A 14,760-nucleotide genomic window follows, 5' to 3' on the forward strand; every position below is an offset into this window, starting at 1 on the left:
TTTAGCTAGAAATACCGCGTTTGGCACCAATAACTACATTTATGCTTCGCGCCGCGACATTGGGCGGCTGCGGTCGATATGGCGCCCTTGACTGTGGGGAAACCGTACCGTTTCGTCCAAACATTTCGGTTACTTGCTAAACTGCGGTCATCAAGTCGCATATTCCTATCTGCGCATAATGTCTATCGCACAGCCTACCTCCTTGGTGTCAAAGGTATTGAGCTTCGCATGCCTGCGCTATCACCCACCATGACGGAAGGCACGATCATCAAATGGCTCAAGAACGAAGGGGACACGGTCGAGCCCGGAGACGTTCTCTGTGAGATTCAAACTGACAAGGCTGTTGTCGCGTACGAGATTGAAGACTCTGGTATCCTCGCCAAAATACTCAAAGACGCAAACTCAGGTGTGCAGCCATTGAACACGCTGATTGGGCTGATGGTCGAGGAAGGGCAGGACTGGAAGGACGTCGAAGTCCCAGCTGATGAAAAAGCCGCGCCCTCGGCACCTGTCGCGACAAGCTCAGATTCAGCGGCTTCCCAACCGAAGCAAATGGAACAACCGTCCGGGTCGCGTCCCAAGGCAACCATGGTTGGTCCTGCTGTCAAACATCTGCTGGACATGTACGGACTGAAACCAGAAGACGTGCCCGCCACGGGGCCGCATAACGTGCTGCTGAAAGCAGACGTTGCTCGCTATGTGTCTGCAAAAGGGACCTCTAAAGTCGCCCCTGCGCCTGTCTCCGCTGCTGCTCCAACTGTCAGGCCTAGGCCGACAGCTGCCATGGAGGAGGAAAACGAATTCGAGGACGTACCGTTGACCAACATGCGACGAGCAATCGCCAAGCGGCTGACCCTGTCCAAGACGACGATCCCGCACAGTTACGTTAGCATTGTGTGCAACATCGACGAGACTTTAGAGACCCGAAAGAAGTATGCCGCCGAGGGCATCAAGGTATCCGTGAATGACTTCATCATCAAGGCAGCAGCGATGGCTCTGCACAGAGTTCCTGCCATGAACGCGACTTGGAAGAACGAAAGCGTCGAACTGTTGTCCGACATCGACATCTCCATCGCCGTGGCTACGGACACGGGCCTCATCACGCCTATTGTCAAAAGTGCAGACGCTTTGGGCATCGATGAAATTGCGACGACGGTGAAGGAACTTGCCGGCCGCGCCCGAGAAGGCAAACTTAAGCCGCACGAGTTCGAAGGGGGCTGCTTTTCTATCTCGAACCTGGGCATGTTTGGCATTTCCAGCTTCAGCGCTGTGATCAACCCACCGCAGGCATCTATCCTGGCCATTGGAGGGTCCAACCTGGTACCTGGTTCTGATGGCACGCCGCAACATGCCATGGCTGCCACTCTGTCCTATGATGCGCGGGTTATCACCGAAGAAACTGCCGCAGAGTTTGTGAGAGCATTCAAGGACCATATAGAACAGCCGCTAAACATGTTGGGAATGCCACTCGTGAAACACTATGAAGCTTCTCAAGAGCAATAGATTGCAGTCTTGTCAATGTTGCACTGTACGCACAAAAGGCGACCGTGCAGTTTCTGGATGCCATCATATTTATTGACTGCTCAAGTGTGGCTTCAGTCCACACTGCTAGTCTGTTGGGTGTGTAGTGCTAAAAATAAATGTCCTCAGCTGTGATTGGCAAAACTCTTAACATAATTTATTCAGCCAACTACCAGTGAAATATGAAGGGTGACCTCTGAAACAACAGCAAAACAGACTTGTGCTCTTAATTTCCACTATAAAAACCACCGGGTTCACTGGCTGAGCGTTGCTTTACACAGAGTATAAAACTTCTAGCACATGCAAGATTAAAAGAATGTGGCACAAAGTGTTGTATACATGAACTCATGGTGCTAGAAAGCGTGATAAAGATGTACAACTTTTACAGTCCAATTTACATATGCTCTTTTCTTCAAGCACCAAGAACACTTCCCTTCCAGAGCGAAGTTCACAACACTATTTGCCTTTTCACTTTAGGCAGAAAATGGCAATAGAATACACTAGACAGCCCTGATGGTTTGCATATCTGGCAGCAAAGCAACACATCAAAACTGTGGAACAAAATAAAAACTCAAACTAAATGACGCAGTCTGCAGTTGTGTGCATGTGAACACTGTCCTGCAAACTTTTGCTGCTAGGTGCCCATGGGTAACAAGCAGGCAAAGCTACATACAATGTGGTAGCAATGCTAACAACGATTGGTCAAGCTTTTCACATATCTGCACAGCATCTCCCCTAGAATGTCAGACACTGCTTTTCCTACAGGGAGGCAGCCCACAAATTCAGTGCCAGTTGTCATTACCCACTACGCATCTGAACTGGCTAATGTTCATGAACGTGTACTGTGCAACACTGTTTAGATGATCAGTGCAATGGAAACTAAACACTGCACTGCCAGCAAACAAGCATCTCGCTTGGCCCATGAGTAGTCGCAAGTGTAGAAGAAACTGCCACACTTCAGCACCACTGAAGCGTGTGGCAACACTGCTACGTACAAAACTCGTCTCAACTGCAGGCACGTGTCACTAGGACTAGAAGTGTCTCAAAACGATTGTCAGTGGCTTCATAAGGCCGTGTCACAACCATGAGCAAGTGATACTTGAATCAGCATAGCAAAATGTAGACCGTGCAAGGCAGCTAGACAGCGACCTAAATGATGGCTTCGTTTTGCTGCCTACATTGCACGGCAGAGCCGAATATGCCTTTGCGCTTCCAAGGTGCATTTAGCACAGCTACAAAGGTGTGGAAAACTTGTTGCTCTACACAACACAAGATACTGAAGTAGAACTTGTTGCTGAGCTAGTTGGCTCATGATCGTACGGGGAAAGTAAGCGCAAACAAAGAGACAAACACAAGAGAGGAGACAAGACAACGCGCTACTGGCAGGTAAGGTCACAGTTGCCAGTAGCGCGTTGTCTTGTCTCCTCTTTTGTGTTTGTCTCTTTGTTTGCGCTTACTTTCCCCGTACGAACACAACACAAGCACTGAACACACCACATAAGAATCATACTAAACCAGGCTGGTCCATAGTAAGCATTCTAACAACTAAGAGGTTTCCAGCTGTGCTAGAGAATATTACATTAACTCCAAATAAAACCTGATTTTAAGTATAAAGACAGCAAAATTGTGCAGAATGACTAGGCCAAAACTTTTAGCTCGGCTTCAAGAGGTTTTCATTTCCGAAAGCTCTATCTATACTCGGGCACAGCTTTCTGCGGCTATACAGTCAAGCCTATGGGGTTGGAGCTTTCCTCATAGTGTTAACATATGTAGTTCAGGCATATCAGCTATGGTTTCTGTTCTGCCTTTATGTGGAATTACTAGCTTTCGAGCCACCAACGATGCAGAAATGTGTTCCTTTACACACCTGAAGGCCTATGTGAGCGTAAATTCGAGACAAAAAAAAGCATATTGCGAAAGAATACAGAAAACGACAAGGAGATGCAGCAGACGTGATTCATGTACACTTTGTGGGATTCCTGACAGACAGCACAGCCAAATGGCATGCATACAATGTATTGTACTAATATTAGAATGCTCTACAAAAGTCTGTACTGGTTAGTATTGCAGTACAATTGATGTAATAATTCTGCAAAGAGCAGAATCATCGGAATTTCTGGAGGGACTATATTCTGCTGCACAGTGAGCTAGTGCATGTTGGCTCTATAGCCTTTGCTGCATAGCCACAGAATGTTGTTCCAGAATGTACAGCTTTTGGCTGTACATTGCACACAAGTGATTACAATTTGGTTTCTTGATATCTGCCGCAATATCAAGTAACCAGCACTATTTCTATACATCTATGACCTATGTAGTGTGGCATGCGGCAATGCAACAAAAACATCTCTTTTGATGCACTGTCACCTTAATTTCTACAAAGTCACTGGGAAAAATGACAGCGATAAAAGCAGCTCAACTCATTGCAATGCGAAATTTCCTGCTGATGCGATTACCTGAGACAGTCAGATATTTAACATTTAGAAAGGCACTGCTCTATGTGTCAAATAAGTTTGCATTCTCTAAGCATTGACCACGAAAGAAAACTCAACAGCGAATGCTGACACGTGAAAATGACGTGGTCACTCGGTGTGTAAGCCCGCTTAGAATCAATACATTCCCTGTATTTTAGAAATACAGTGATGCAGCATGTGTAACAGACACACAAACTGTCTGGTGTGTTCTACTGTCTGGGGCAATGTATGACAGCTTCTCATGTTCACTGCATAGCTCTGTCCCAGAATAAGAGACCTTTGTGTACAAATTAGCAGTAATAACAGCACTGAAGTAAGGTCACAAATCAGTGAGTGAAAATTAAAAAAAAAAGGAGCAAAATGACTGCCACCTTTAACAGTAACAGCAAAGTAACAGCGCACTGGTAAAGCCCATGAAAGACAACAGCGCAACACTAAGAGTGATATTTCCCCTCATGAAGAATACTTTACATTTACAGACCGTCCAAACTGTGGTGGTCTGCATGCATAGAGTATTCAGCAAAACAAATCTAAACACAGCTGTCCTTGCCACTAAACACACTGCCCACCAGTTGCGTCACCTGATGCCACAGCACTGTGAAATAAGTTCAATGCTTTCTTGCACCCTGTGATATGCACTTCTCTTCACACAATCACAGCACATGGGAAGCTTCTCCAAATTGGAGCTCTAGTCTCTGAGCACGACCAAAGTGTAAGGAAATGCACAGCTACAAGAGGAGAGGTGGCAGCAGAATGTACAACAAAATGGCTAAAAGCTGCACAGCAACCCAAAGCTGGTGCCTGTTCACACGCACACACATAATGGTAAATGTCCTCACGCATCAAACTGTCTCCAACAGAACAAGGTAAGAGAAGCCACAAATTTAACTAGATAAACAACACGGCATACACAGAGCAAACACACTCGTGCCAAAGCTAAAAAAAGGAAAAAGTGTTCACAGTGCAACCAGTGCCTAAGAGAGTATCAGCAATATCACAAACTCCATTACTGGTGGCTTGCAGGAAGGAGGAGCAGTGGCAACGATAGCCGCGCACTGGCACCAAGATGGACGTCCGAACAGTCACAGCGAGCATGATGGCGTTGGTGGTGGTGAGGCGTCTACTGCTATGGCGGAAAAAGAGGGGCCGGTCAGCACCACAGCTCCTGCTTGCACATGGGGCAGGTGCTGCGGTCCTTGAGGCTGCGGCGCAGGCAGTCGCCATGGAACATGTGGCGGCATGGAGTGACACGCGCCAGGCTCATGCGCTGCAGGCACACGGGGCACACGTCGTCCAAGCCCTTCAGCTCCTGGCGCGTAGCGAAGCGGAAGCGGCCCAACCGCGCGCGCTCCTGCAGCAGCACCTTCAGGTGCCGGTCCATTGCCTGCACAAGATAGACCACACAACACCTCATCAATAACTTGATTCACGTCAACCTGACGTAGTCAATTTCACAGCAGACTATTACCTTTATGCAAATATAATAAACATTTTCTTTCCCCACTTCATCATTTTCACAGTGCATCTTGCATTATATATCTGGAAGCATGATGTGAATGTAGTGTGGTTTCTTTCCCTCGCGAGCTGCTACGAGAGGGTGGCTATGACCATGAAAAAAAAAGTGTGGGCTGTTTAAAAAGAAAAGGCAAAACAGCCAAGCTGAGTTGGGAGAGTAAAGAAGGGTAAACAGCGCAAAATGCACAGTGTGTTAATAGGCATTCTCCGTGCTTCCATCTGTGTGGTTCTTCTACTACTACGAAAACCGTGCGCTTGTCTAGTGCCATTCAGCGCATCATGCGGCAAAGCTTCACATGATGAAGCTTCACACGCAACACAGGCTGCTTGCAAGGGGGACTGTTACCGTGTCGCACCATAACGATGCTGGAGAGACCCTTACCATTTTCGAGTAGTTCTGCTTTGATGCTACCAAAAGTGTGCAGGTGCGTAACGAAGCATTGATAGAAGTGCGAAAAACAGTCGTCACCACACTGCTCTTGTCTTAAACGCAGAAGACTATTGCCCAATTTTTTCCAAATTGCCAAATAAGTTTACCGTAATGCAGATGGTTCTTGTCAGTTTTTTTCAATAATTCAAACTTTTTCCCAGACCCCTGAAGTTAGAATAAACAAGCTTTTACTGAACTGAGACTGCACAGCGAGGCCTTCTGGCATCGAGAGCGAGATTTGGGATGGACACGTGTGCTTCTGTCACTGCACGTGATGTAGGTACCACATGCATCTTGAAAACAATGACCCGACAATGTGTCATAGATATGCCTGCTCCAACTCTTCAAAGGTGCTTTACGATGCATGGTATGACCATATGCCAGTGGCCTGTCTTTCTGCTCAGATTCCATTCAGAACTGCTGCCATTCTACGGCAGCTGGCAACAGTGTCTATATTAGGCATTTGCATCATGAAGGGGTAAAAACAAAACAAAAAAAAGGGGACACAACTTTCTCCTTAAGGGTACGACATGACAGTGTTAATAGTTCCCGTTTCCTGGCTATTCAAGCATATGCACTTTGGTTCTAGTGAATGAGTAATCCTTTCATGTCTGCCTCTTTCATCTAAAACACACTCACTAGCATAGAGCCGTAAGCTACCAGAAGATAGATATGAAAGGCCACCCATTGTAGATATAAAGCCCTGCTTTAACTAAGTAGCACAAGCATGCCTGCGTGGCCGAGGTAAATGTGCCTAACTTGCGAGCCAAGGGCCCTGGAAGGCTGGATTCTGATCCCGACCTCCAATCTCAATTACAGTCAAATCTCGGCTTCTTTCCTTCATGTATTATAACGAGCACCCTCATTTCCCCCTAATTGATCTGCTTGTAGCTTACGGGGGTCTCGGTTCTGGCAGTCTTGAAGCCATAGGTAGCGTACACAGCTTTCGCCCTCGCTCTTGATCACGTTCTATGTGACGCTGGCGGTAACAATGGACGTTCCACGTCCGCCGCCTTGGCTAAGGGTGGCGCTGGTGAACACTCTCAAGGTTCGTATACAGACAACATAAATACCCAAGAAAGTAGCAGGGGGGACAGCGGCCGATGTAGCTCAGTTGGAACAGCACCGGACGCGTTATTCGGAGGTCGTGGGTTCGGTTCCCACCATCGGCACGTTGTTTTTTCTTCTACTTTGTGTTTAATTATCTTTCCCTTAAACAGATTACATTACTAATCTCTGTGATTATCCAAGTAAACATTAACAAAAAAAAAAAGAAATAAAGTACCATCCCCAACGCTTTCCTTGGCCTCGCCGACTGTTGGCTTCTTTCCTTCATGTATTATAACGAGCACCCTCATTTCCCCTTAATTGATCTGCTTGTAGCTTACTTGGGTCTCGGTTCTGGCAGTCTTGAAGCCATAGGTAGCGTAAGAGGGTTCTAGCACAGCTTTCGCCCTCGCTCTTGATCACGTTCTACGTGACGCTGGCGGTAACAAAGGACGTTCCACGTCCGCCGCCTTGGCTGAGGGTGGCGCTGGTGAACACTCTCAAGGTTCGTATACAGACAACATAAATACCCAAGAAAGTAGCAGGGGGGACAGCGGCCGATGTAGCTCAGTTGGAAGAGCACCGGACGCGTTATTCGGAGGTCGTGGGTTCGGTTCCCACCATCGGCACGTTGTTTTTTCTTCTACTTTGTGTTTAATTATCTTTCCCTTAAACAGATTACATTACTAATCTCTGTCATTATCCAAGTAAACATTAACAAAAAAAAAAGACAAAGTACCATCCCCAACGCTTTCCTTGGCCTCGCCGACTGTTGGCTTCTTTCCTTCATGTATTATAACGAGCACCCTCATTTCCCCTAATTGATCTGCTTGTAGCTTACGGGGGTCTCGGTTCTGGCAGTCTTGAAGCCATAGGTAGCGCAAGAGGGTTCTAGCACAGCTTTCGTCCTCGCTCTTGATCACGTTCTACGTGACGCTGGCGGTAACAAAGGACGTTCCACGTCCGCCGCCTTGGCCTAGGGTGGCGCTGGTGAACACTCTCAAGGTTCGTATACAGACAACATAAATACCCAAGAAAGTAGCAGGGGGGACAGCGGCCGATGTAGCTCAGTTGGAAGAGCACCGGACGCGTTATTCGGAGGTCGTGGGTTCGGTTCACACCATCAGCACATTGTTTTTTCTTCTACTTTGTGTTTAATTATCTTTCCCTTAAACAGATTACATTACTAATCTCTGTGATTATCCAAGTAAACATTAACAAAAACAAAAAGACAAAGTACCATCCCCAACGCTTTCCTTGGCCTCACCGACTGTTGGCTTCTTTCCTTCATGTATTATAACGAGCACCCTCATTTCCCCTTAACTGATCTGCTTGTAGCTTACGGGGGTCTCGGTTCTGGCAGTCTTGAAGCCATAGGTAGCGTAAGAGGGTTCTAGCACAGCTTTCACCCTCGCTCTTGATCACGTTCTACGTGACGCTGGCGGTAACAAAGGACGTTCCACGTCCGCCGCCTTGGCTGAGGGTGGCGCTGGTGAACACTCTCAAGGTTCGTATACAGACAACATAAATACCCAAGAAAGTAGCAGGGGGGACAGCGGCCGATGTAGCTCAGTTGGAAGAGCACCGGACGCGTTATTCGGAGGTCGTGGGTTCGGTTCCCACCATCGGCACGTTGTTTTTTCTTCTACTTTGTGTTTAATTATCTTTCCCTTAAACAGATTACATTACTAATCTCTGTCATTATCCAAGTAAACATTAACAAAAAAAAAGACATAAAGTACCATCCCCAACGCTTTCCTTGGCCTCGCCGACTGTTGGCTTCTTTCATTCACTAAGAATACCACATAAACAAATTTTTGAAATTAATGGATTTTTTAAAAATCCCCTGCAGATTTCCTACGTTCTCAATGTAAAAATATTTCAGAATTACAAATTTCGATATAGCGTCTATTTCAGAATAACGTACGTATTTTATTTTTTCTTCTATAATTCGGCTAAAATTAACAGTGTCGCAACTGTCACGTGAAACAGAAACCACCGTTTCTGTGTGTATGGTCAGTGGGTTATAGCTATCATCATCAGCACATCTAGTGCCAGCTCCTAGCGCCACCACAAGGCTGTGGTTTAATATGCAGTAGCGAGCAGGCCTAGCCGACCAGCCTTTATTTCCGTGTTGTGTGCCATTTGTCGGTCAATCTTTCGTGCCATTCGCGCGTGTAGTTTTTTGTTGTTGTTTTTTGTCGCGGATTATCTTATTGGAAAGCTTGTGCAGATCTAACAATGACTGCAGCCAGCGAAGGTGCTAAAGAAATCGATGCAGCAAAAAGCGAATCGGCCTCTGGAGACAGCTGGCATTGCCCCATCGACCGCCGTGACCATTTTGAAAGACCGAAACAAGATTTTCAAACTTCAGGGAACACTGATGATGAGGTCATATCGAACTTTGATATTTTTTTGTGCATGGACAAAGTCCATACTTTCGTCGCTCGGTGCAATCGTGTATCCGTTGAGGTGTTGCGCAAAGTGAAAGGTGTGTGTGCTGTAGTGGTGTATAGTGTGTGGTCGTATGCACTGCATACGCCAGAAGGAAATAACTGATTTCTTCAAATAAATCAGCACATTAGTGCACCGCTTTCATTTGAGATTTTGCTTGACTGCACATATGCCTACTGCCGAGGTACGTTCTTTTCATACCTGGACTTGACCACTTGGTTTATAACCAAGGCTTTTTCATTACAACTATATTTCAATTTAATGAACAATTTTTTGCGGTCCCACGTGATTCATTATACAGTAGAATCCCGCTGTTGCGTTTCCGGGTGCTGCGTTTTCCCGGCTGCTGCGTTCTTATGATAGAGTCCCGGCATGGCTCACATAGTGTTCTATGCATTAGAAACCCCGCTGCTACGTCGTAACTTCGGGCACGTTCCCGCATCATACGTCGCAAACTGGCAGGCCTGAGTAACAAGCAGAGATGGCCATGTTTACTTTTAAGGCCACTGACTTGGCCTGACTAGACCTGACTTGGCCTGGCTTGGCCTGTCGTTCCTGGTGTGTATACAGAAGGCGCTCGCAGCGCTTGGGCAGGCAGTGTTAGCATCATCAGCAGCAGTCGCGCCTTTTTTTTGCATCTTTTCTACTTATCAATGTGCCATTTTTCGTTCTCCCATGCTGCTTCCTTTGTGTGGTTGGTGCTTGTGCGGCTGACTCCGTGCTTCGGACTGCTTCCACATATCATTGCATCGTTTCGCGCCTCCGGCTAGGAATCATTTCCCGTGTATTTTCCTGCTTTGGGATATGCAAGAAGTGAATTCGTACCGTGGTTGTGTGCACACGCGTCCAGCGCTCTCAATCGCCCACCTGACGCCGTGCCGACCCTTTCACGCTGCAACGCAAATCGCTGCGGGTTAGCGGCTGCCTCGTTCTGCCACAGCGCGGGAACTTGTTACAGTGATGGAATCAAGAAAGCGCAAAGCGCTCTCCTTGGAAGAAAAGCTGAACATTCTTCGCACCGTGGATGCAAACCAGACGCGGAAGCGGCTGTGCATCGCAAAAGATCTTGGACTCGCGCCATCCACCTTGAACTCCATTGTTTCAAAAAGAAACGAGATCGAAGGAAATGCCCGGTCAATCGACATCAAAAGCAAGCAAGCCCGCAGTGCGGGGCACAAGCAGCTTGATGAGGCTGTTTACGCATGGTTCAAGCAAGCCAGAGCTGAAGGTGTGAATTTTGATGGCACCATTTTGCGCGAAAAAGCGCTGGAGATAGCAGACAAGCTTGGAATCGACTGCTTTGAGAGAAGGCACGAAATTTGCTATCGAACCGTGAACAGGGAGGCTGCAAGCGTGGACACTGCTACCATAGACAACTGGAAAGAGTCCATGGCGGGCATTAACGAGGGCTACGAACCCAGGGATATTTTCAATGCCGATGAAGTGGGCCTCTTTTCTAAGATACAGCCATCAAAGACGCTGAGCTTTAAAGGCGAGGCTTGCCACGGCGGGAAAAGCAGCAAAGAACACCTCACCGTATTGTTGTGTTGCAACTTGGATGGCTCCGAGATGATGAAGCCGTGGGTCATTGGAAAATTTCGAAGCCCATGGTGCCTGAATAACATCCGGTACCTGCCTTGCCACTAAAAGAACAGCAAAGCCTGAATGAAGTGCGCAATTTTTGAGGAGTTCTTGTCCTACATGGACTCGAAAATGGCTAGTCAGGGAAGAGAGGTTGTTCTTTTTTTTAGACAACTGCTCCGCGCACCTTAAGGACCCTACATCACTGCGGAACGTCAAGGTGATGTACCTTCCGGCCACCACAACAAGACACCTTCAACCCTTGGACGCTGGCATCATAAAAAATGTCAAGCATGTTTACAGAAAATCCTCAGTGGATCGCGGGCAGCAGCCGACTGGCATTACAGTTCTTGATGCCATGCACTATTTGGCTATGGCATGGAGCGCTGTCACTGCCGCAACGGTCAAAAACTGTTTTGCGAAGTGTTTCGGCGAAGCAGACTGCGCAGCAGAACCTGTAAGCACCGACGACTGCGAACTCGACACGGCCATGAAAGCAGTTGGTGCCTACGGAATCGTGTACAGCAATTATGTTTCTGTAGACGACGCCGTTGTCACCTCAGAGGTGATGACCACTGACCAGATCGTTGACCAGATCGTAGCCGAGTGTGTCGACGCGCAAAACAGTGGCGATAAAGAGGAGGTTGAGCCGCTGCCTGAACCCAGCTTCACTTCGGCTGTAGCGGCATTAGACCTTCTCAGAAGGTATGTTTGCGACGACCGCGAGAGCCACACGGCACTGCAAGTATAGGAAAAACGAGTTGTGCTCACGGGACGCGAGAAAATGAGACAGACAACGCCGCACGACATTTTTAAGCGCTAGCATGGTAATAAACATGCGTTCACTTGCCCACTACTGTCAGTTTTCAATTTGTCCTTCTTCCCGGCTCTTACGTTTCCCAACTGTTAGGTTGTTTTTTTACAGTCTCTTGAAAAACGTATCAGCGGGGTGCTACTGTATCGAGATTTGACTGTACAAAGCCAAAGTTTGCAGTGCCTACCAACTACCACCTATTGGAGCAATGCACATTTTTCGCTAGCAACATTGACAATGGTGATGCTGGATTTTTTTCTCAATGGGGACTTCAACGCTATCGTGTTAAGACAAAAGAAATCACAACATTCGCCTGTGGTGCAGATGCAAGCTTTCCACCAGAGTTGTGTGGCCTGCCAAGTGACAGTACGCCTCTCGCTTGATGTTGCTAGGCTTAACGTGCTCCCCCACTGAGGCTGCAGCAAAAAGCATTTTCAAACTAGCCACCACTGATCAAAGGAACATGTTACCACCGGCAGAAATCCCTGCTGTTCTAAATGTGAAACTGATTTCTGTGATACCTTCACCGGGATAAGCAGTGCAAGAGTAACCACACACTGACGACTGTGGGGTGCACGCCTGGAGTCAGGCCTCGGCAGAACCATCACTAGTAAGCCATCGTACGGCATCGCCGTGCACACTTACTTCCATTTGATTATGATTTCGAAATCCTGAACCCTGGGTTGACATGACGTCTGCCAATTAATTTCTCCCTCACCACCTCCGTTGAACCACAGTGTGCATAATTTTTCATCCCATAAGGTCTTGAAACATTATTTTAAGGGTGATTCACCAAGCCCACCTCAATTCACGGTTAAGTGCGGGTTGTCGCATAAATGGGGGATGAATAATCAGAATTCAACTGTAGCTATATTCGCCGACAACTTACTGCGCTGCAGTCAAGGCTAGACAGGACTCCGTAAATGTGCCTTGGAGTTTGCTATTTGGAGTAGGGGTGTGGTGGTGTGGGGGTTTCAATGAAATGGCACAGGTTTGGAAGGGCTGATGTAACCCCTCCTCCACAGGATGGTGACAAAAGCTCATCACCTTGCCTTTCCCGCTATGCCTTAGCTGCACAGCCACACAAAGTTGTCCGCGATTATAGATGACAAATTTCTTACTATTGCTCTGTTCTGTTTCAAGGTTTTTCTTGCTGTACAGTCAAGACTGGATATATCAAACACAAAAAGGATGGCAGACAGTTCGATATATCAGTAATTCAATAGATGAAATGTGGAAAAATAGAAGACACCACCACTCATAAGAGACCCAATTCTGTTACTAGCACACGTATACGCAACATGCACGTGGCCCAAAAACAATAAACTGCTGCAGAATTTCAAGTTTCCTTTTTGGTAGGTACTCCTCGAGCCCGTGATGCAAGGGAACACATGGCAATAAAAACTTGCACAATAGTCACAAGCACAGGTGCTGAGTTTTCAATCTGCAGAGAGGGGCAATTAGCACCCTCTCTCTTTCATTCAACCTCCTCTTCCTCATCCATGCATGCTTCTTAGTTGGCAAAATATATTTATTTATTTTACCCTCAGGTTACAGATTACATTACAAAGGGGAAGGACAATTCACAAAGATAAGAAAGAACACAACATAATTTATGCAATACAAAACAGCAGAAGCAAAAATTATAATTTAAAAGGAATCTGCATAGCAATGAAGCCCACCTTGAGGCCCAGGTAGACATTAAAGTAGCTGGCCAGCAGGCAGAGGCCCCAGGCTCCCCCTCGGACACCACCCCAAAAGGAGACAGCCACCACCAGCAAAAGGGTGGCCAGGGAAGAGGCCAGGCGGCTCAGCACGGGCGCCCACAGGGGCTCCAGGTTCTCCAGGGACTCCAGCTGCAGCCAACCCAACACCGAAGGAAGCCGCTCCTGGCACGCACGCTCAGTCAGCGCAAAGTAGGCGGCCGTCAGGGCCAGATAGGGCCAGCTGGGGCTGAAGTGCTCCAACCCCTGCTCAAGGCCAAATACGAGCAGCATGAACACTCCCGTGATGACAAACGTTACCCCCTTGGTCAGGTCCAGTACCACCTGAGAGAGAGAAGAGGTATTTCATTACAGGAGTGTGGATCAGAGAAATAACTCAAGTTAATGATATTGTAGAGGAAATCAAGAAGAAGAAGAAAGAGCAGGGCATATAGTGCGAACAGAGGATAACCGACGGTCAAAAAGGGTGACAACTTGGATACCAAGGGAATGAAAGCGTAGCAGAGGGCAGCAGAAAATTAGATGGGAGAATGAGGTTAAGGAATTCGTAATTGTCAAATGGACGCAGCTAGCACAGGAATGAGTTAATTGGAGGAATATGGGAGAGGCCTTCGCCCTGCAGCAGGTATAGTCTGGCTGATGATGATGATTACAGGAATCCTCAATCTTCGTAACCTCAGGAAATGCCAATGGTTTTCAAAACATACCACAGAATTCGCACTAGGGGCCAATCACAAAACCAGTCCCAAAATGATCCATTAGCCTTGTTCCTTTTATCTGATAAGTCCACTGGTCAGGGCCTACCAAGAGGAATGAGGATAATCAATCGATTTGAGACTGGTTCCATGATTAGACTGTTCTGTAATTTGAGCCCTGTCTTGGTTTCCTTCCCTTCCTGACTAAAAAGGACGTAAAAAGAGTGCACCAATGACAAGGCTCTTGAAGAAGTGTGTCCAAACACAGAAATGCCTGGAGTTCAACACTGCACTCTAAAAAGTGCAAAGATAATGTCTTGGGTATTCCAAATATCAAAAGCATTTCAAACCAGTTCAAGCAGCCTCGCCGCTATGGTACAGTGGTAAGACACCCGACTACTGTGCCGGAGTTCCCGGGTTTGATCCCGACCGCCGATGGCTGCGTTTCCATGGAGGCGAAATGGAGAGGCGCCGTCTGCTGTGCGATGTCAGTGCACTTTAAAGATCC

The 14,760-nt window shown here is 47.2% G+C and overlaps 2 protein-coding genes across 4 annotated transcripts in view; one reads left to right on the forward strand and one right to left on the reverse strand.

Annotated features, from left to right (window-relative positions):
* The first annotated feature begins 31 nt into the window (after nucleotides 1-31).
* On the forward strand, nucleotides 32-2,102 carry LOC146187456 (pyruvate dehydrogenase protein X component-like). Its single transcript, XM_084607706.1, has one exon. It carries the CDS (start codon nucleotides 79-81, stop codon nucleotides 1,501-1,503), a length of 1,425 nt encoding a protein of 474 aa, XP_084463832.1. The 5' UTR covers nucleotides 32-78; the 3' UTR covers nucleotides 1,504-2,102.
* Nucleotides 1,652-14,760, reverse strand: part of LOC146187457 (uncharacterized) — a 40,988-nt gene continuing 27,879 nt past the window's right edge. For 2 of the 3 annotated variants that reach the window (XM_084607708.1, XM_084607707.1), the window contains 2 exons: nucleotides 13,516-13,881; nucleotides 1,652-5,376 (listed from right to left, as the gene is read on the reverse strand). In XM_084607708.1, the coding sequence (XP_084463834.1) occupies nucleotides 5,143-5,376; nucleotides 13,516-13,881 (600 nt within the window). In that variant the 3' untranslated portion in view covers nucleotides 1,652-5,142. The remainder of the gene's footprint in view (nucleotides 5,377-13,515; nucleotides 13,882-14,760) is intronic. The other variant, XM_084607709.1, reaches the window with a different exon arrangement.

The sequence above is a fragment of the Amblyomma maculatum genome, chromosome 6, assembly GCF_055883805.1.
Source record: "Amblyomma maculatum isolate TAMU_Amacu chromosome 6, ASM5588380v1, whole genome shotgun sequence".
Lineage (NCBI taxonomy): Eukaryota > Metazoa > Arthropoda > Arachnida > Ixodida > Ixodidae > Amblyomma > Amblyomma maculatum.

What these genes read in the sequence shown, in the direction of transcription:
- LOC146187456 (XM_084607706.1), top strand. Translation starts at nt 79, where the DNA reads ATGGCGCCCTTGACTGTGGGGAAACCGTACCGTTTCGTCCAAACATTT.